Below are 22,957 nucleotides of genomic sequence, written 5' to 3'. Positions count from 1 at the left end.
GGGATTTATGAGGAAGAATGCAGCACACGCAGGCACTGTTGTATCAGCAAATAGGCTGGTCAACTTATTTGGCCCAACAGGTTTTAAAGCACACCATGGCTCAGAGGAGGGGGCTGAATGTACCAATAAACTAGTCTGAGCTTGCTACTCAGGAGGGAGCTGAGGAATACTGTCAGCACACACTTGAGCGCCATGGTTATAATATTTTACTAACCTCTAACTGCTCCAGGAAGTAAAAAAATAATTTCTCTAATAAGGAACTATCGCTCTGAGAGAAACACCGTTATAAAACCGAGAACGATCGTAAACGCTCTTCATAAAATCATAAAAGGGCAATCGACCCTCTTGAGCCCCACAATGAGACAGACCAGGGTATCGTGATGCCACGATGTTCCACGCTGACCCCGCGGTCGCTCTCTCACTTCCATTTTTCAATCTGGAGGGTGCTAAATGTGTGCCAGTTAAAGTGCTTCACCGAGCCTTTGTTACAGCCATATTAGCCAGTGAAGAGCAGAGCAACAAGGCCCGTCAGTCTCCACTCCACTGCCCCAGCTTCATTAAAACCATGAATCTAGATGTCGAAAGAATGGTGATGGCCAGAAAATGTCTTCTGTCATCTGTATTAAAGAGATACCGGTTCGGTCTCCAGCTACAATTATGTTATATACGAGCTGAGCCTTTAAAGTAATGGCTGTAATGGCAGCTCGCTCCTCTCGAGCTGTTTTCCCAGTGTCAGAGACGGCAGGAACAATTAATTTCGTATACGTCAGCAACATTTACAAAGGAGGTTGAACAACCGGAGAACAAATTCTGCTAATATGCTCAAATAAATTTAAGATATTATATATCAACCAACATTAACTGATTTTTAAAAACACAACATCGCCATATTAGCTTGTATAGTTGGAGTGTTGGCAGCAAACAGTTGCCCATTTACAGACCTAGCAGACACAGTCCAACGTTAGCATTTCAAGTCATGTCTCTGCAAACATGATGTTCAAAATGCACGCTCTTCTATGACCAATATTTGTTGTTGTGTTCTCCACCAACTTCTGAGGGAAATATCTGGCTCTTTAAAACTGTAAAATGCTCCACTAGTCTATAATTGCTGTTTGGTGTTGACCAGGTTGCTCATGTGGCTTTATGAGATCTATTTTGCTTTAAACAATGGTGAAGCTGAATCAAAAGCGTAAAGTGTCTGGCTCTTAAACCAAAACAATGAGCTGGAAGATGCTAAAACGCTTCCTAGAGCTGAGAGGGAAACTGCAGAATCAGAAAATAATTTACTTTGGGAAATCTGGTCTATTGTTGATGTAAAAAAAAAATACTGATTGGAGCAGCGTTAAAAAATGAAATAGCAAAAATGAAAACTATGACAACATTGTGGACAAATAAACAAAAAGCCAAATGTGCTTATTTTGCGACCGAGAGTGCCATGGGCACCACTGGCATCCTGGACTCTGCCGTGCAGCGGCATGCCAACAAAAGCATCACTCACCCGTCCCTCGCCAGGCTACATTTACAGGCCTCGGGACAACCTGGCTGACTGGCTGGCTGGCTGCTAATCGAAAATATGGTATGGGAAAATGACTGAGGCTCAACTAATCACACCGCCAATATCCATCACTGGGCAGGAGGGAGTTGTGAGAGATAAAGGGGGTAAAGGAGGAGGGGCGGGGGGGAGCAGACAAAAAAATGAAAAGAAGAGCGGGATGCAACAAGGGAGGTAATGAAGAGTGAGGAGAGAGGAGAGGAGAGGAATGAAAAAGAGTCCTAGTGGTAAACCCAGGGGATTCTGGACCGGGTGCAACATCTCGGCTCCGCTGATAGCTTTGTGATTGGGTGGTGTTGCTGATGAGAGTGATTCTCTGCCACAGTGGGTTACCCTCCGCCATGATGCTGATGGCATTGTGATTGTGTGGTGTTGCAGCCAACTGTGTGGCCCTGCCACAGACTGTGACCATTCATCCCTGAATCCCTGGGGAACAAGAAGGTGCTTCCTAATCCTTAGTGTTCCTCCCCACCACATTTCTGTTGGATCCCAATTACAGGACTGGGTTTTACCCGCTTGGACACACAACCTCGGCTGACTCCAGTATGAGTCATGCAGATCTGACAAAAGGAGCCCATGGGGAAATTATCTGTCCCAGAAGGCATAACTCTCTACATTGGTGGATGCATACATGTAAAATACAAGACACAACAGTCATTGACAGAGTGGTCTCTGTGGCCAACAGCTATTAAGTAAAAAAGGTAATTCATCTGAAACCGTGTTTGGGGAATCAGGGCCGGCGGAGAGAGTCTCCAAATAAGCAAGTGAGAGGCGGTGTTGTTTTGGACAGCAGCCCTACTGGTCCCGCAGGTCTTCCACCCAAACCCTTCAATTAGCTAGACTGGAACACCTGGATCAGCATGTGAGCCTCACGCTGCCTTGCTAATGGCCCCAATCAACTCTGTTACACACACACCTTCCCATTATCCAACTATATTCGCTCATGCACAGCAGCACTTTGGACTTTAATATCCACCTGTGTCCTCAGAATGCTCTAGGACACTATTTAGAACAAACACTTATGGAGAAGCCCTTACTTCGGGCATGCTATAAGTGGAATAATAACCAACTTCAAAAGCCAGTGGACAGGTGAAAGCCAGTAGAAGAGTGTAGTCATTATGATCAAGATAGCTGCGGGGGGGAAAAGGTGAGATCAGGCCACTCAGGGATCCTCGTTTAACTAAAATTCCTGTCCAGGCCCAGCTTTTGGGCGAGTGCAGGCTTCAGGTAGTCATGCCTGCTCTGCGCTCCTCGCAATTAAGTCAGAGGACGTGATACCGCATAGCAGAGATTCTTCAAACCAACAAACGTCTGACTCACTTCGCAGGAAGTATTGTGGTCGTTGTGCAATAACATGGCAGTCCAGGTTCCAACCAGCTAACCTACGTTTGTTCTCCAACATGAGCCCCCATGTCTAGCTCTTCACATTAAACCTTCATTTCAGCCGGTAAAAGCAACAGTGTTTCTCACGTGCACCCGGAGGTGAGCGTCATTTGGCGCACAGTTGCACTCACCTTGCGTTGGTGGAATTCCAATACACGACGTGCCGTTTGGCCACAGCAGCGGAGATTAAGTTAAAGAAGAAAATCGTGGCTTTCCAAGCGGGCAGCGCTCCCGGTGTCCCCATCCTGACCGGGAGAGGCTCTGCGCCGGCTGGGAGTGGCGCGCAATCAGGTGAGCAGGACCCCGACAGAGGAGCTCGGTGACTAAACTTTCCCCAGCAGCTTCACCAACTCATGAACACACGTCTAGGTCATGTGCTTCTGCAGTTTCGCATGATGCATTAAGATAAACTGATTAAAGTAAAAAAAATTAAAAAAAAACAGGTTCAATCACAAGCTGCAGATTGGGAGGTGTGAACTTCCACAGGGAAATGTTCTACTTGAGAGTGTCTCCGAGTGGATCCGCATGGTGGTTATTAATTCTCGATCTCTTTCTGAAAAAGTAATAAAACATGTACTACACCTGAGTTTAAAGGTCAGGGTTTCAAGTACATAGGCATGAGTGAGGATAGCAATTGAAAATGCAAGTTGGTTTGGCAGCAACAGGCTGAGCAGCGCCGAAAGGGCGGATCCGCTGAGCTGAGGGCGGTGCCGGGGAAACTTCGGGCCAATCAGAGGACAAGGGTGTGGTGACGTGTGAGACTGAGCAGTGCAGTGGTTAAATCCTTGAGAGGTGCGCCGACTGGTGTGGGGAGCCAGGCTGTCACTGTTCCAGTTTCTCAGGGAAGCCCGGGACCCCATCTGCCCCCTTGACAAGATGACTCACCTGGAGCCGAATAGTCAAACTTATTTAAACTTATGTCACGCATGAGCTCCCACACACCATTTTAGAGTCCTTGAGCAGCTCCTCTGCAGGGTGTTTGTCCATAAATACTCCAGCAGTGAGGTGCGATTGAGCAGCTGGTTCACAGATGTCAACAAGCACACTTCCTTCTTCATTCCCTCCTCAACTTACTTCCAGGTTTAAGCTTTTAGGCTAGTTGGGCTACTACACATTAACAAAACAACATTACATGCTAAAATGGTGCATTCAGGTACCCAACACACAAGATAATCAAACAGTGGGGAGCCACATCGGCCCTTTAACTTGGCTGCATGAGGTGTGTGTGTGTGTGTGTGTGTGTGTGTGTGTGTGTGTGTTTTGATAAGTATTATTTATTCACTGGTTGTTGTCAGACGCCCCAGGGGAGGTTGTAGTGACAGTAATCACTATGCCTCCATGGGCCAAAGCCACTGGTGGTCCTCTCTAATTATCTGATTCTCTTAAGTGTGTGTGTGTGTGTGTGTGTGTGTGTGTGTGTGTGTGTGTGTGTGTGTGTGTGTGTGTGTGTGTGAGAGAGAGAGAGATTACTATTGTTCCAGTGCTATCACTCATCCAGACACCGTTACATTGGTAGCTTTGTGTTATTAGCTGCTGCAACACATTTGGCTATTTCCCTTCTTCTTCTTCTTCTTCTTCTTCTTCTTCTTCTTTCCCCCTCCTCTTGCATTCTCTGTCTTTTATCCTGTGTGTGTGTGTGTGTGTGTGTGTGTGTGTGTGTGTGTGTGTGTGTGTGTGTGTGTGTGTGTGTGAGAGACACTAGGACTCATTAGCTCACTTCCTGGAGGTCCTGATCATTAATTTCCCATGATGCCTCAGTGTTCCTGTGTGGCTAATTTGTCCCTAGTGAGCTAGCGCTCCCTCAGCAAACGTGGAGGGGAACACAGAGGAGTAACTTTCTCGGCAGGGGTCTCTCTCTCTCTCTCTCTCTCTCTCTCTCTCTCTCTCTTTCTCTCTGATTGATCTATAGGACCAGACAGAGCCTATAATTTTGTCAGAGGTTAATACTCGCTTTGTGATGTGTTCGGTGGCCCTGCAGCTAATTCTTCTGTCTCCGTCTATAAATTGACCAGTTTCCCCCCTTGACTCAGATTGGAGAGAAAAGTGGTCTCATTTACCTCATGGGAGCACCAATTGAAATGTACAGTTTTGATGCACTAAATTAAGAGCTGCGTTGATTGCAGAGCTGATGGATTTTGCACGTACTAATGGCCGTTTTAACTAAACAAGCAGAAAAAGAAATCTTGTAACTTTAAAGCTTCTCTTCACCCTCAAGTCATCTCTTTCTTTTCCTCTTCTTTAATATTTGTTTCAAGTCCTGTGTGTCTGCTATTCATCATTATCAGCACTCTTTCCAAAATCTTTTTTCTTCAATCTCTATCCATCATCCTAATCTTCCCTCTCATTGATCTTCTCATTACTGGTCCAATATGTTTTTCCCCCACATCTCCTGGCACAGTTTCTCAGCAACCATTTTCTGTCCTCGTCCCCATACCACTTGTTTATATACGATTCACATCAACCTAATAAGTATTTATCTATTGCATTGTTATCAATGATGTAATATGCAACAATTCAAATGTAAGTTATCTAACATGCTTAATTCAGACTGTGTGGGTGTTTGATCAGATTTGATTGACAGTTCTGTATCAACATAAGAAAACAGTGCCACAAATGACATCACATTTTGATTAAAATAGTCCTGAACCACACAAGTATGGGACGTTACATGTTTCCATCTGAACTCTTTCCACTTCAGACAAAAACACAAATACAGAACATTTTTCTTGTGAAATAACCGCAACAGTTTTTTTGTGTGTTTATGTAAGACCACATACCTCAAGACTCTGATGAAGAAAACATGTTTTCAGGGCCTTTAAAACCCACTCGGCTCAAGCTAAGATAGTTGTCTGCATATTTTCGGGGCTGTTTGTATTATGGAATCTGAGCAGTGGTCAGCAGTTATTTTTCCATGTGCGTACACAGATTCAGAAGGCGACAAACTAAAGAAAAGATCAAAAACAAAAAGTGTATTAATAAGGAGGGTAAGTAAGGTAGGGCTGCCCTTTATCACCGGTCCTGTTCGTGACCTTCATGAACAGGATATCTAGGCGCAGCCAGGGGGTGGAGAGGATCCGGTTCGGGAGTCTCGGGATCGCCTCTCTGCTGTTCGCGGATGATGTGGTCCTGTTTGCCTCCTCGGACCGTGACCTCCAGCATTCACTGGGGCGTTTTGCAGCCGAGTGTGAAGCGGCAGGGATGAGAGTTAGCGCCTCCAAATCTGAGGCCATGGTGCTCTGCCGGAAACCGGTGGATTGCTCCCTCCAGGTGGGGACAAACTGCCTACCCCAAGCGAAGGAGTTCAAGTAACTCGGGGTCTTGTTCACGAGTGAGGGTAAGGTGGAGCGGGAGATCGACAGACGGATCGGTGCGGCTGCAGCAATAAAACAGGCGCTGTACCGGTCCGCTCTGGTGAAGAGGGAGCTGAGCCGGAAGGCGAAGCTCTCCATTTACTGGGCGGTCTATGTTCCAACCCTCACCTATGGTCACGAACTCTGGGTCGTGACCGAAAGAACGAGATCTCGGATACAAGCGGCCGAAATGAGCTTCCTCCGTAGGGTGGCCGGGCTCACCCTTAGAGATAGGGTAAGGAGCCCGGACATCAGGAGGGAGCTTGGAGTCGAGTTGCTGCTCCTTCGTGTCGAAAGGAGTCAGCTGAGGTGGTTCGGGCATCTAGTCAGGCTGCCTCCTGGACGCCTCCCATTTGAGGTTTTCCAGGCACGTCCAACTGGTAGGAGACCCCGGGGAAGACCGAGGACACGCTGGAGGGATTATATCTCCCGGCTGGCCTTGGAACGCCTCGGGGTCCCCCAGAATGAGCTGAAAAGTGTTGCGGGTGAGAGAGAAGCCTGGGTCGGCCTGCTTAACCTGCTGCCACCGCGACCCGACCCCGGATAAGCGGCTGATAATGGATGGATGGATGGATGGATGGTAAGTAAGGCTCCTAAGCCTCTGATTTGAGGAATGAACCCAATTCTTCCTAAAGATATTTCCTCAACTAGTGTTTGGCTTGGGTTGAGATCTGGAGAAGGCAAAGGCCATAGCATGTGATCCATGTCTTTTTCCTTCCAGTGGCCTGTGTGGAAGCTTTGGGTGGTTCACTTAGCAAGGGTTGTCACCCATTTGTGGAACTGATTTTGAATGATATAATTACTTATTGTTGTATGTCATACGCCAAAGGCATTTTCAGAATTCAAGGGGAATATTCCTTTAAGTCCCTTTTTCTTTTTCCATCTCCAGCTGTTCTTCCTCTGTCGCTCTCCTCACCATCACTCCCTCTTCTCTCTCTCTCTCTCTCTCTCTCTCTCTCTCTCTCTCTCTCTTTTGTACAGTAGTGTCAGTAGCCTCTTAATCCTGTTATCTCCACATATACAGGCTGACACCAAGCCACTCGCCGGAGCTGTAATCAACTACCCTACACACACACACACACACACACACACACACACACACACACACACACACACACACACACACACAGCGGTACTGGCCCCATTCTCCGTCTCCTCTGTAATACTGCTATTTTTAGTCTCTTACTATTTTGATCGGCCATATGCCTGCATGTTTTATGCACATCTTGGCCTGTCTATCACTCATCATTTGAGCACTATGCTTCCCATAAGATATGTGGTATTCGCCTGTCACTCTTTCCATTCCTCACTTTTACTCTCCTCCACGTCCTCTTCTTCTTCTCTTTACATCCCTATCTCTAGTCCCTGCAGCATTCATACTCCAGTTAATCAGAGAGATGTTCATTCATTTGATTTGGCTTAATAATCACCTAGGATTATTCAATCTTTTGAACTCACTCCCCCGACACAATCACTTACAAAAGAAGCCTTTTCACTACTTTCTCTTTTCCTTTTATCTTTATCATTTTGTTCTTTCTGAAGCTGTTTCCCCCCCTCAGCCCGTGCCTTTCCTCTGCACATTTGCAACAGTGCCAATTTTATGGGGTCATCACTTGAGTTGTGTGTATTTTTTATTCTCACCTTTTCCTTTTGTGAAAGTACATTGTGTGCGGTTCTTTTTTGTGTGTGTACCTTTGCTCTTTTCCTCCCCTTCTCTCGCTGCATCTCAGTTCCGTAATTACAGCTCTGGACTCAAGCGGTGATGGTAAATGCTTTTCTATTCCCTTCTCTCCATCACTCCCCCTCAATCTCCATCTTTTTCTTTTTCTCACCAAGCAAATTACATCTTGGTTACTATAGAGACGTGTTTATTGAATGCTTTTCGCCACACTTTCTTACTTCCCCTTTGCCCTTCGCCTCTCCTCCTCTCGTCTTTCCTCAGCTCCACCTATCTCTCTCTGTGTTCACTACTTCCTCACACTTCGGTGTATTGATGAACATCTGTCTCTTCCCTCATTTCAGCTCCCTCTTTTGTTGTCTGAGGAGCCACTTCAACTTCGTTGGTGACTAATAGTTGCCATTTGTAAAGGAAAAATTAGAATTGAGTATGTCGGACAGACTTTCAATGCAATAGTCAGGGCTTTTGTGGTCGACATGCACTACATGTAAGCAGATAAAGAATGCCATGTCTATTCTACGACATGTGCTATCCATTACTATTGACTGTGTAAGTGGCCCTCACTGAATACAGCTCTTTAGATGTGAGCAATCCGATTGAGTCTCTTCTTTCTTTCTCCTCATCATCACAGGCACAATGTCCAATCTGCTTTTCTGTCTTACTCTATTGGCTTTTCTCTATTTCTGTTTGTTCATCCATCTTTCAAAGCTGCTTGGTCTGTTCTCCTTATGTTCCCTCTCGCTTCCACCCCTCTCTGTCTTTGATGGAGGTGGGAATCAAACTTCAATACTCTTTTGGTACTGACTGACACATACTCAAAGCTAGCTTCACACGCTTGCACAATTTCTGTCCTTAGCTTCTTCTTCAATCAGACAGTTACCTACTTAAAGGAAAAACGTTGTTTTTCCAATCAACTGCCAAGCAAATTAAGCAAACTTTTGAAATGTGGCAAAAAAAGAGAGGAAGAAATGAGAATTAGGTACATTTCCAATATGATACATCAAAAAATACATTTCTGAAACTCGGCGTATGCAACTTTTCCTGGAGAGGGGCCATCGTGTCCACAAAGGACAATTACGAGATAATGGCCAATGCTGAAAAATAGTATCTTATAAACTCAACTTTTAAGTTGTAAGAGAGAGAATGTGTTATTTCTTCCATCAAAAGCTCCATACTCTCTCACTTTAAATCAGAATTTTGCCAATTTTGATCAACTATTCACATTCAGAATCGACTTTATTGCTCAAGTATGTCAGACATAAACATAATTTGAGTCTGGTTGTTAGAAGAGTACACATACTATACAGATACAATAGTAAAATAGAAATATATGTAGTCAAAGAGATAAAGCTATAAACTTGTGTGGCTATTACAGCCAGGCATGCATGTTAAACTACTATTTTCAGTGTCTAAAACTAATGTTATCATTCAACAGAGTACCCAAATAAAGGTTAAAGTTGAACTTAAAATTGTTTAATATACATTAGAGTATGTGGGAAAATGCATTGTTGCAAAGCTGAAAAAGACCTGCTTTTTATGAGCTCATAAAAAGTTAACATTTTGGAGATACGTTGGACATCGATGATGTTGCTAATGCTGCAGCCCTGTTAACACTGTACTGGACAAGCAGTGCAAAGAGTGCTGGAAGCAATAAGTTACTTTGACTTGATACAGACAGGTGGTTTATCTATTTCTACTGATGGACAGAGAGTCTGTGCAGCGTCAAGTAGTAGAAAAAGAACAGGTGTTACCAATAACATTAACGAGGCTCAGTGAGGCTTTAGCCATCATTAATGTGATTATTTACACCTGTGCTGTTCCTACTGTGCACGTCAAAGTGTCGACCGAAAGTAACATTATATTATGTACATGTTTTGCACAATGATTCTTTTATGATATTATCATTTATATGATGTGTACACAGTACTTTGGCTTTTGATAAATGGAAAAGGGACTTTGTAGGAGAACATTTTAATATTTCTCAATATGATGTATCAAAAAATAAAAAAAGTATCGTCTCAGCACTTGTATCAAAGAATTCCCCGGTCTCTCCTGTTCTCTCTCCTCACCTCTCGCCGAATGTGTGGATGATTAGTAGAGTCAGACGGAAGCAAGAGGAGGACACGCGGCCGCTCTCCATATTCATCTGTCCTTCTGTTCCTGTTATTCACTTAGCCCCTCTCTGCGGCCTCTCTCTGCTCTCTGTCCACTTTCTCTCCGTCCTCTCTGCTGCCAGCAGTCATTCTCTCCCCCCGAACACCTTCACAATTTCTCCTCTCCCTTTCTGTCCCCTACTGTACTGCGTCTCCCTCCGCTCCTCCTCTCCATCCCACATGCACACCAGTGAACCCTCTGTAGTAAAATTAACTTTGAGATGAACGAGGCTGTGGCTGTTTGCGCATGCAGTTTGATATTCTGCCAAAAATTCAGTGAAGGTTATGTCTTGATCTATTTACTGCCAAGACACTCCACTTATGTGACTTGCAACTTTTCCAAGTATGCTTGCTCCGGTGTCTAAAAATGAACAATTATTTTCGGTGCCAAAAAAGAGATTTACCTTTAGTACAGCAAAAGAGGAGGCAGCAGGGCAGTCTAGTGGTTAAAGTGACGGTCCCATCGCAACACATCGAGGTTTGAACCCAATCAAAGTGCCTTTGAGGAGAAATCCCTCGCCTGCTCAGTCATGTTGCTCTGAATGAGATAAGAGAATAAATGAATATCCATCTTTTTTTAGCAGCGGCGTGCTTTAAAAGGAGAGGCCAACACCTACACGCACTCAATTGTCACTGTGTGTTTTTATAAATGCTTGCTTTAGATACCAATATAGAAAAGACAAAATGGTGAGAGTGACACCTTTTGATGTAAAGTCATAATCGTACACATCTACATTTAAGTGGATCCACTCTTGTAGTGGAAAGGCAGATACAAGTGTCGTACAAACAAAACTCCATTTAGTTTTTGTCTTTTTCTAACCTCTGTACAGTACATTCATTAGTGTCTTGCTGTTGCAGTGCTCGCAGCTTTCTTCATTAAGTGCACACATACGAGTGCTTTCCAGTTTGTGTCTTTGTGTCTGTAATCTCGAGACTGTCGGTGTGTGTTTTTGTGGGCAGCGATCTGATGGGGATTTGGCAGACATGCTTATGTGGTAGGAACTAAAAGCAAGTTAATTGTTCCCACAGGAAACATTCAAACAGGCCGGACCACTTAGAATTATGGGCTGAAGATAAAAATGCAGATTTTTCTTTTCTTTTTTCCTGTCAATGACTTTTTTCCCCATCAACGATTTTTGCTGTGAGTTATTACTGCGGAATCAGACACTAGCTGTGTGTGTGTGTGTGTGTGTGTGTGTGTGTGTGTGTGTGTGTGTGTGTGAGAGAGAGAGAGAGAGAGGAAGACTTCTCTGTGTGTCATAAAAACAACTCTCCTCTGTTTTCACATCACAAAGTGTGACAGGTTTACAAGGAATACCTGCAAACATTCAATTAAATCGGAACATGTTTTCCAATAATCCCACTTCATGCTCTCTAGTTAACTCCGCATTCACTTTACCTTAATTGCTCTCGGAGTACACATGTGATAAAAGAACAAACGATATGCTAATACTACTTAATTACCTTGATATTTACCTCCAATGCAGAAACAGAAAACAAAATGAACAAGAGCGTTACGTTTCTGTAAGCAGGTTTTGTAACTCCCACGTGTCGATGAGGTGGCTGCTGGTTGTGATTTGAATTATTAATTGCTAGTTATTGTCTTATTGCTCGAGGATGTGGGCTCAGGCTGCATCTGTCTGCTGTGGCGTTCCTCTCCTCCTCAGAAGATGGGTGAAAGTGATATCTTCTAATGATTGCCCTCTCATTCTCCCCTCACCGCCTCTCCGCCTCTCCCTCGCTGTCTTTCAGTAAATGAGGGAAAGTGATATGGTTCTCTAATGACCAGTGTGAATAATTGCCATCCAAATAAAGGCTCTGTTTGGTGCTTGAAATCTCCTAGTTTGTCTCTCACTATCTTCCTCATCCGCTCTGGCCCACTAGCAGATACCTCTCCAGCTTTGTCTCATTCTGTTGATTTCACATTCTACTTTTTCTTATTATCACTGTGTATCTTACGGCCGGAGTGCTGTCGCTCTTTCATCATTGATCTTCTGTTTAAGTTTTATTTATTTTTTGGGGTCCCATGCTTTCCTCTAACCAGATAGTCCATCTTTTATGTGCTTGTCAGTTTCCACATCCCCAGTCCATTACAGCTGTTTGGTGTGTGCGTGCATGTGTATTCTTTCCTCCACAGATCAGAGAGGAGCTCAAATTGACATCCATTTCGCCTGCACGTTTAGCTTTTATATCCTCAGCCGGAGTGAACGGTGAGAGGAACCGGAAGACATGAAAGAGTAGGAGAGTGCTGGGGAGATAAAAGAAAAGCACTAGAAAAACCTTGCTGTCTGTCCGCACGTTTATTTTGTGCTTACTAAAGTTCTTCTTCTCGCACATTCTCTCTCCCTTCGTTCGGGTGAGGAGGAGCTGAGTTATTAAAACGCCAACCTTTCCAACGAGAGGCAATAAATCAAACTAAATATCCAGGGGAGAGAGAGTGAGAGCGAGAGAGGAGAGAGAGAGACAGAAAAGTAAAGAGAGAGAACATGGAAATGAAAAATAGGGAATGGATAAGTCTAGAAGGGGGATTTGATGAGCAGAAGGCTTGGGAAAGAGGGAGAGGAGACGCAATGAGAGAGCGGTATTATAAATTGATGTAAGGGATGAGAGGAGAAGAAAGTAGTGAGGAAAATAATGAGAGTCTCATCCGGCCGGTCCGTTGCCTGCCCTCGCCTCATCCACTTTGATTACAGACAGACAGGCCGCCCAATCAGGGTTAATTCACCATCACTGAAAATCAGTCAGTTAGTGAGCAACTGATTTTCAAGGCAACTATAAATGTTTTCCGTGGTTGAATATGACTTAAAAAGTAGTGGAGTAATGACGACAAAAGAGTTGGAGAATGGAGGGATGGATGGATGGATGCCACACCTTGCAGAGTGATGATGATGAACAGATGATCAGTGAGGAGCTGGATATGAAGGCTTTGCAGGAAAAGTATAGCCAAAGAAAAATAAAAGCAGCTATTAACTCCTGGAAGAGAATCCTGGCCGGTGGACCCCCAAATCCATACACTAATATAGTATGGACTATATATCAATCTTTATTCTGTTTTAGCAGTTAGTTGATCAGAAATCAACTTGCCATTTCATACCAACTGGAAGTTCTCAAAATTGAGAAAAGTGTTTTTACAAAGATTTATACTTTTTTGTTTTTATTTTGTTTTATAAGATCATTCTGAAGCTGTCTCACTAGTAACTGTAATATGTGTTTAAGTTTTGCAGCGCTCACCAGAACATTAAAAAATCTGTCATTTTTCAGCATAATTACTTTTTGGAGTGTCTGTTATTTTGTTACTTATCACGTGTGAACATATTCAGTACCTGCTCAGAATTACATGTTATTGACTTGGAACTTGGCTTTATTGTAAGGTAGAGGTGGATGCATAAAGACAAGAGAGACAACTTATTTACTGAAGTTTAGTTTATCACAAATCAAACCCAAATTCCACATTTAGTTGGGAAATAACTAGCATTACATTCAGATAAAGAACATATCTCATCACATTCTTATATTATTTTCACATTGTCTGCTCAAAATTATCGTTGTTATCTTTCAGTGTACTATGTATATTAATCTAGTAGTAAAGCTGAAAGGATTAATAGATTAAATGGATCATTAGATACAAGGTACATTGATCTGTTCCGAGCTTTGGATCCTATTACAGGGATTTCACTGGCATATGCACTTGAAATGGAATTGTAGATGTTCTCCGTTTTAAACTTGATTTTCCATTTTTTTCAATTTAGATTGAAAGATGGTTTTATGCTTCAGAAAGATGAATCTCTCCTGTGTTTCATATCATTGTAAATTGAATACAATTGAAAAGTTTTGATAGGCGTTTTTCCCAAATTTCAGACATTTTATAGACAAAGCACTAACATCATTATATATTTACAGAATACAACACTGCAATATATAATGATATACAGTTAAACAATGATGGGTCCAGAGGCCATTCCTGAATCCAGAATAAAAACTTACCAACATGGGAAGTCAATTGAGGTAAATGTTGAATCACTGCATATACATACAACTCTCAGCAAAATCTTGTCTCCAATTTTTTTGCCTTTTTGCAATTGAAAGCTAACTTGAAATAAAGATTCTGTAATTTTGAGGCCGAGCCAAATGATTAAATAAGAGTACATGGTAAACCTTGTGCTACATGATCATGGCAATAAAGCAGCTTTGAATTAGAGACTAGGCATTATAGAGGAGACACAGTTTGAGCGTGACATTGAGAGGTCAACGGGGTTAAATGGTTAAATGCTTTAGGCCCTCTTAAGTGGCTGCTTTATTTTTCCTCCTTCATCCCGTGCTCCCTCTCTCTGCCCCATTCATCTTTAAATGCCTAATTTGAGAAGAGAGACATCAATCATAACTTAGACACACTGAGAAGCATACACACTCACACACACACATTATTCCTATCCACATGCTGTATATTTCAACGTGTTCATGGATGTGCGTGTGTGTTCTTTTTTAGATTCAGGAGACTTTCAGGGTAATAGAGAGACTCGGGGAGCGTGAAAGAGAGATGGAGCAATAAAGAGTAACACTCTTGTTCTCTCTCCTTCATCTCTTCCCCCACTGGACCATGAGATGGGCTGTATTTCACTACATGCATTTTAAAAAGAAAGCCATTATTATTTGCCAAAAGGGGAGTAATTATGTTATTTTTTAACGAGCTTCCTCTAAGGACAATGTTTTGTATTTTGAAAGTGTTTGACTTTATAATGTATGAAAATAGAATTTAGGAATGTCCCCGAGAGGTAATTTAAGGTCCTGTTATACAAAAAAGAAACTAGCTGATCAAGACTCAAGTCATGTGACAGTTTGTCTCCTTTAAGAATTTACAAAACGTTTTCTTGTCTAAAATGTGTGGCTGATGATTATGATTATTTAATTCTCTGAAACTTCAGTCACACATAATCAAATAACACCTCCTCAAAAAAAACTGACTTAATTAAATATTATGAATGCTCATCTTTTAATTGAATGCCAAGTTGACTTCCTTAAGCAATTAAAATCAGGGAAAACATAAACCAATTGTTCCTTTCGGTTGGACTGTGATGGCACTTTTCTCGTCTTCTGTTTGTATTTTTAGACTTCAGGGTCTGAGGCGAGAGTTGACCCTTAGAAACGCACTTGAAAGACGATGGCATCATCCTACTGCTGTGAGCATGGAAAACAACTGTGAGCGCATGAAAACAAGATGATAAATAATGGAAAAGCAAACAGAGAGAGCATTAGCCAGAAACTATGGTTAGGCTATTGTTTGCTGTTCATTGTTTGACGTTGTATTTTAAAATCCCCAAATCCTTTATTTTGATTTAGTATTTTTGCCATCAGAATATTAATTTCCTACATGTAGCCTTTTTTTGGGAGGACATTTGTGTATATCTTTGGTATTTTCTCTTGAGAATGCACGTTTGCCTCTTCATGCCCGAGGATCTGAAAGAGATGTCGGAGAGGACCGTGTATTAATAACTGTTTTTGGACTTAGTTCAGCGCTGTACTTACTAGACACACACACACACACACACACACACACACACACACACACACACACACACTAACACCGCTACCATGTCATACACAGGAGGTAGCTGGCACTGCTACTAATTGAATCACGTATTACATTTCCTGGAGGATTAGTTAAGCCTGAGAGACTGGTGAATGCATGGGCTGCAAGACAGTTGGTGTTTGTGCATCTATGTGTATACTGTGTACTCATTGGGATGGAGAACCTACATATCAATTATTCATCTTGTTTGCTGCTCAATCAGATACTCAGGAATCCATCTCTCCCTCTTTCTCACCTGCAGGAATTACAGGAGGTGCAGTGATGGGACATACTGCTGGTTTCACAGTGAATTAACATGCTGCTGTTGTGCTGGCCAGGAGGTATGTGCCACAATGGTTACTGATGGAAGGCAGGAGACACTCATGGTACTGGTTTTACTGGGGGATCTGCTGTTGCAATAGAATCCCAGCTGACTGTGGATAACTGAAGGAATTTCAACCTTCACAACCTATGGGGGTGCATAAATAATACAAAACTCACTAGTGAAGGGCATTTCAACCTGCAGAGGAATCTGATGAAACTTAACGATTTAGGATTAACATTGTGGCCTTAGCTTTACAACCGGATCTTGCTGACTGAGGCCCGCAGAGCTAAAATCATCGTGCAAGTGTCACACAAACACATTTACTTTACACTGATCCAAATATGTTATAAGCCATAAGCGCTGTAAGGCTGTACTGCTCTGAGCTAAATGCTCACCACAGTATTCACAATGACAATGCTAACATGCTGATGTTTAGCAGGTATGACGATTCGGTTCCCCATCTTAGTTTAGTGCGTTAGCATGCTAATACAAGCTAATTAGCACTCATAATGTACTCCTGTATGTATTGGTTGAACAGATAAAGATAGCACCTGACTCACTGTAATTCTTCCTCTCTAAGCATTAAACTACAGACTGCTTGTTGAGTCACGGTCATGAGCTGTTGCAGCTGTTATCAGGTCTAAGGCGCTGAACAAGGTGTTTGAGTGACTATGTATTTAGCAAGGTGCATACATCTTCTTCAATTCAACACTTAGCTTGTTACTGTCGTCTTTGCTTTCAGGGACAACGGAGTCGAAGGCACTCACTTTGCTGTCATCATAGCAATATGAGAGGAATAACACGTTGTTCTTCTTTTTATTGTTTTTGCGTAGACATAAACTTTGCAGATCTTAAATGATACTCCTTCTCTGTGTGACATTTAAAAATCCAGAGGCGATGTCCCATGTAACCTCCACTCTAAAATGGGTTTTTGATTGTTTCTTCACTTGGATGTGAGACCTTCACTGTGCAGAGTGATGTATGTGCTGAGTTTGACACCAGAAGGTTGTTTAACATTCATCTGCTGAAAGTGTCTCTGTGCTCACTTTAAATCTCTGTTGCGTGTATGTATGAGCAGTCAGTGTAACCAACGCAAGTGTGATGTGGAAACGTGAGGCTTCCAGCACACTTTAATACAAATTAAAAACAGATTTGCATATTTATAGATTCTGGATTGTTCAATGAGGGACAAGAAATTAATGTACTTTTAAGATTTTTTAGGAAAAACACAAAATATTACATGTTGTTCCCCATCTCATCTCTCTCTTCCCACTTCAATTTCTGTCATCTCTCTATTGTCGACTCCCCAACAGAGAAACAATATCCCCCAAAATGAAAAAGAAAAAATAGCGATAACAATAGCTTAACTGATACTTCAGCTGAAAAACCTTTCCCTCTGGATCCTGTATCCAACAGTATCCTGCATCCATGCTTGGCAAAAATAAGGTAAATAAATGCTTGCAGTGAGATTACTTTTGTCAGGCATATTTAATCTATGAATTGATTTTTTTTTTCATACTGAAATAATTAAGTGAATATTGAAAGCCACAGCTGCCTGGAAGGTAGCAAATCAATGTGAACACGGTGTGAGTAAATGCAGAGATAATGGGTTAACTTCAAATCTGTAAATACTTGACTCCTCTTCGTTGCTGTCACATATGTTGACCACACAGTGTGTCTGGTTTTATAACGAGAACGGGCATGGGCCGCCCTCAGCTCCATCCAAACTTATCCCTCATTATTCCCTCCGAGCCCGTGGTCTCATGAGGGGAGAGGGATGCAGACGACAACAGCGAGCTGATCTGCTCCTCGGTAAGAGCAGGGAATGAGGGATGAGCCAGAGGAGGACAGTGAAACGATAAAGAGGACAAGAGAAATGCTCAGAGCCTGTTTGTGAAAAGAGAGAGAGAGAGAGAGAGAAAGCAAGATAAGAAGAGGTAAGTGGTTTACAGTGCTGTGTATAATGTATGTAGGAAGAGTGGAGAAGGAGCAGCAAGACAACAGGAGGCATTGACTGGCTTGGCGAAACAATAAAAATAGTGCTGACATGGCACAGTTAATATGTGTGTGTGTGTGTGTGTGTGTGTGTGTGTGTGTGTGTGTGTGTGTGTGTGTGTGTGTGTGTGTGTGTGTGTGTGTGTGTGTGTGTACACAAGTATACAAGGAAGAGAGAAGGAGAGGAGATGAAATCCTTCCCGGAGCAGTGATAAAAAGGGAAGGAGTGATGTGATAAGGAAGAATAGTATTCAAAGTGAAGGAAAGGGAGAGCACAGGTTGCTTCGATTACCATTCCAGATGTTAAATCGCACCTATTTAGTGAACTGCTGATGGGATCGATGGGGAGAATTGAGAAGGGAGAGTGAATAGGCGGAGGAAAAGTGTGGGATTAAAAGTGGCAGAAGGGAGCATGTGGGGAGTGTCGTGAGAGGAAATATGGTTGCCATGCAAAAGCGAGCGCAGTGGAGAACAGAGGTAAGGAAGGAGGGAGAAAAGAGGGATGGAGGGTTGCGATGATGGATGTGCTGCTCTCGTTTTGTGCCCCCTAACGAAGACTCTAATTAGTGTTTGTGTAATTCCACACTGTCTCCTCCGCCTGCTCATCTTAATTAACTACATTCATCTTCCCCTCCCTCCATCCATCCCTTTCTCTCGCCCTCCCTCCCTCTGCCCTCCTAAAATAACATACTGACTGTCTGAACCCCACCTGGACCAGACCTGCTTTTACTTACTCACTATCTCTCCTTCCCTCCCTTTCTCCCTGTCACTCGCGGTTACTCCCCCCTTTCTCTCCATCCTTTCACCGTATGCATTCCTTTACCATCTGATGTCTCCATCTTTCTGTTTCCTCCTCGCCTCACCTTGAAAAAACTCTCTGCTGTGTCTCCCTTGCAGCTGACTATGTTAGTGCTTGGCTGGCGTAATAGCCTGCCCACCCCTGTGAGTCTCCAGAGTTGTGTATTGTGACGGCCCATTTAGTCATTCTGTTCATTAATTTCATCAATAGGCTCAAGAAGTAGCAGCGACACCACCAACAGAAATGCTTGGCTGCTATGTTAGTCGTACATTAAAGGCAAGTGACATTCCCCTTCGACCAAAACAGCAAGCCGATACACCCGGCAGTAACTCTAAAACAAATTGAGGACGACACAAGGCGAACAAAACAAGGCAACAGAGGAAAAGGAGCCACACAAATGATTTCACTAAATCTGGCTCTACTTCAGCTATATAAGGACCAATTGAGTTTAGGGGACAGTTACACAAGTGTGTGAATGGCAGTCAGAGGAGGAGGAGAGATGGAGTGGGTCGTGTGAAGTGCATTTACAGATGGAGATGACAGGGCTGTTGATGACTGGTCTGCATTGTGTTATTGTAGCCAGCTGCGGATGGATCGGAGTACCTGCCATCATTTAGCCCCACGGTCTGAAATGGCTTTCAGCAGTCAGTCAGCGTGACAAGGGACTGCTGGGAGTCGGAGCCTCTTTTTCACAGCGTCCCATCACTGCACGGACACACACACATGCGCTCGCACACATGTATACACGGTCGTAAATATTCTGCACACATCGGTACCCGTGCACACAAACCCAATCAGACGGGCTGCAGAGGAGGGCCCTAAGCACTCCCTGTTGCACAAATTAGATGCCATTCAAAGTTGAAACAAAACAAAACAAAACATTTGTATTTATGTTATTATTATGTTTTCTATGTGTGTGTGTGTGTGTGTGTGTGTGTGTGTGTGTGTGTGTGTGTGTGTGTGTGTGTGTTTACATGTTTGTGTATATGTGCTGATTCTCTGGACACAGCAGTAAGCTCCAGTTTGCTGAGAGCAGCAAAGACATTTTTTTTTGTTGCCCTCTTTGGTATGAACACCCATAACGTAACATGCCATCGCAACCCAGAATGCATTTCACCCTGTAGATGTGCTGGCTGCCTGTGCCGGCCCAGATAGCCATCATACAGCCCAAATAGAGAAAAGAAACACCCACACACATGCTACGACGATAGCAATTACAAGCCAATCGGTCCCAGCTCCTGCTGAGAGTCAGAGGTTAATCTACCAGGGTTTCACCTGACAGCGCTTCCTGGCAGAAGGAAGTGAGGGAGGCCGAGAGTAACGGGCAAAAAGAGATAGAGCAAGGAAGGAGGAAGCAGGAGCAATAGGGTGACAGAGATAGCATTGGAGACAGCAATAAGGGGATTGAGACAGAATGACAAAGAGGAAGCTACAGGCAAGAGAGAAAGAAGCGAGAGAGTGAAATAAAGAAAGAAGAGAGAGCAATATAGAGACGGGCGAAGAGAACACTGACTGTCTACAAATCCTGACCAAAATGGGTGAAAACCTCCTCATTATTCTTTCGGCTTCTTTCCCAGATATGATGTCACCATGAGAAGCTCCAAGGAGCCGTCCTCGAGGGTGGAAGGGTGCCTTTAGACGTTGATCTCAGATCAGCTTATAGCCACTGGAATGCATAACCTTTAACAATAAAAGGAAAATGCAAATCTGACTTTAGATGACAGTGTAAGTTAAACCTTTTCCCCACTCCCCTAATCTCGGTGCCCACTGGGCTCGGCGTCACCTGGGCGGCTGCTGCTGCTGCGGCTGCTGATGAAATGAATGTAGATGTTACAAAGAACGGGTGGCAGCTGGCTTTTTCAACCTGCACCTGTTCCTTTTCCATGTGTGCGCATGTGTGTCTGTCTTCGTACCCGGAGGGGAGGGGGAGTTCTTGTGTACGTGTTTGTCTCTGCGTGTGTACGTATCTGCTGCCTTCAGTGTTTCTGTGCTGTCTGCAGAAGTACACTCGCAGGGGCTAATAGAGTACTGAGACTTGTGATATATGAGGCGTCAGGAACATTTGTCTAAATAGCCCCAAAGCCCAACCACTCTTATACAGTAGCTTGCAGCAGTGCACATGCACACACTTGCTGGTAGGACACACACACACACACACACACACACACACACACACACACACACACACACACACACACACACACACACACTATAACTATCTTCTTAAGTGGTTGAAACTTCTTTCATTCTTGCCTGCGTCTGTAATTTGTCCAAATAAATAAAAAAACATGAATAAATGAGTAGAAACATGCTTACAGGTGGACTGCATAATATAATTAACCTAGCATAATATCATGCTGTAAAATACTGAGCATTGACATTGATTTTGGATCAATATAGTCAAAGTAAATGATCTCATTGACGTCATCCCGTGATGAACACCTGTCTCTTCCAGGGGGACAACGCTGATGACATCACAGCCACGTCCTCAAAGTAAAACTAAAACAATGGTAATGCTCAGCCTCAGTTTAATTGGATGTGTTTGGTTACAGTCAATGTACATACAGCAGTGAAGAAACAGAGGACTTTTTCATTTTGGAAGAAATGTTAACACTGGTATAGTAGTGGTAAATTAAAAGTATGAACTTAGTTAGTCTCTTTTAGTTTGGGAGTAATCACCTCAGTAAACACATTAAATACATTTTATTTAGTTACACATTTCTTTAGACAATGCTGTCATGTATTTCTCATCTGTCCAATATGTCTTATTGTTGCGCTAATAATAGATTTATATTGTTGTAAAAAGAATGTGTAATCTCATATTTATCACACAATGTAAACCAAGTGTGTGTATAAACGCATACAGCACAGTACATCTCCAGTTTGTACTGCGGGCCTCCATCATCCTCATTTTCTTTCCTCTTCAGCCACAGTAAACTCATCTCTCCCTTCACTGATGCGCTCTATCTGATTTATTTCAAGATCGTTGCTTAAAAAATGCAGAGTAAGTGAATGCAGGTCTTTGTGTGTGAGTGTGATAGTGACAGAGAGAGGAGGGTAAAAGGAGATATTTGCAATTGTGCGTCATTCTCTTTGTGCGATGCTAGTCAGATATATCAATGCCATGTTGAAATGATACCCCCCTCTGACTTAGCTGGAGATTACGATTCCCTGTAGGCCTGCACAGCCAGAATTAATTGAAAAATGCATTTATTTATCCAAAAAGAGACATCATCCTGATGCTTTAGTAGCAAATGATGGAGGCAGAAAGAGTGTCGACTCATCATCTCAAATGTGTGTGTGTGTGTGTGTGTGTGTGTGTGTGTGTGTGTGTGTGTGTGTGTGTGTGTGTGTGTGTGTGTGTGTGTGTGTGCTTCTTAAACCAAATCAACTTTTCATACTTTTTTCATTTCATTTTTCAAACAAATCGCTCATGTGCTTTCCCCAGAAATCATTCAATGACGGTTTTCCTGCATTAAAAATAATGTCTGAAATAGGAAAGTCAGCAGATTTACTGTTTTTTGGATCAATGCCGGTCTCCTCTTGTGGAAATTTGGGATCATCCTCTCGCAGCTACTGACACTGACTTCTGATGTGGAAGTTAAATAAATAAAATCATTTCTCCATGGTAATTTTCGTCAAACCTGCCAAATGCAGCCTAAATATTTGACATGGAAGGAGAGAAGATCAGTGAGAAGTGAGATCAAAGGAGGGGGTGGGGGGTGTATGTGTGTATGCGTGCCAGTGTGTGTGTGTGAGTGTGTGTTGGGATGGTGCAAGTGCATGGTGATGAAACACACTCTGCAGTGTGATATTTTCAACACCACCAAATTCCGCTCCATCTCCTTCACACATGGGAGTAATCTAAACTCAAAGCACTGTGTGTGTGTGTGTGTGTGTGTGTGTGTGTGTGTGTGTGTGTGTGTGTGTGTGTGTGTGTGTGTGTGTGTGTGTGTGTTGGTCTCCAGCCAGGAGCAACAATTCTTCATATTCCTGTCACCTACTCTTCTTCTCTCTCATCTTCATCTGTCTCCGAAACAACACACACATACACACACAAAACGATTGTATTTGTCTTTATCAGTCCCTCCATTTTCCTTGCCCCTCCTTGTGTTCGGCCTCCTTCGTTCAATATTTCATGCTGTTGAGAGCGTAT

The 22,957-nt window shown here is 43.1% G+C and overlaps 1 protein-coding gene across 1 annotated transcript in view; it reads right to left on the bottom strand.

The window, feature by feature from the left end:
- The window catches only part of efna4 (ephrin A4), a gene marked incomplete at its 3' end in the record, with an annotated part of 28,833 nt that extends 25,653 nt beyond the window's left edge, over window positions 1-3,180 (bottom strand). The window contains exon 1 of the mRNA XM_079227295.1: window positions 3,067-3,180. Coding sequence (XP_079083421.1) covers window positions 3,067-3,179 — 113 coding nt within the window. The 5' untranslated portion in view covers window position 3,180. The remainder of the gene's footprint in view (window positions 1-3,066) is intronic.
- Window positions 3,181-22,957: the final 19,777 nt, after the last annotated feature.

Source organism: Taurulus bubalis (genome assembly GCF_910589615.1).
Source record: "Taurulus bubalis genome assembly, chromosome: 12".
NCBI classification, from domain to species: domain Eukaryota; kingdom Metazoa; phylum Chordata; class Actinopteri; order Perciformes; family Cottidae; genus Taurulus; species Taurulus bubalis.
Note: the sequence above shows the minus strand (reverse complement) of the source record. Positions and strands in the feature narration are given on the sequence as shown.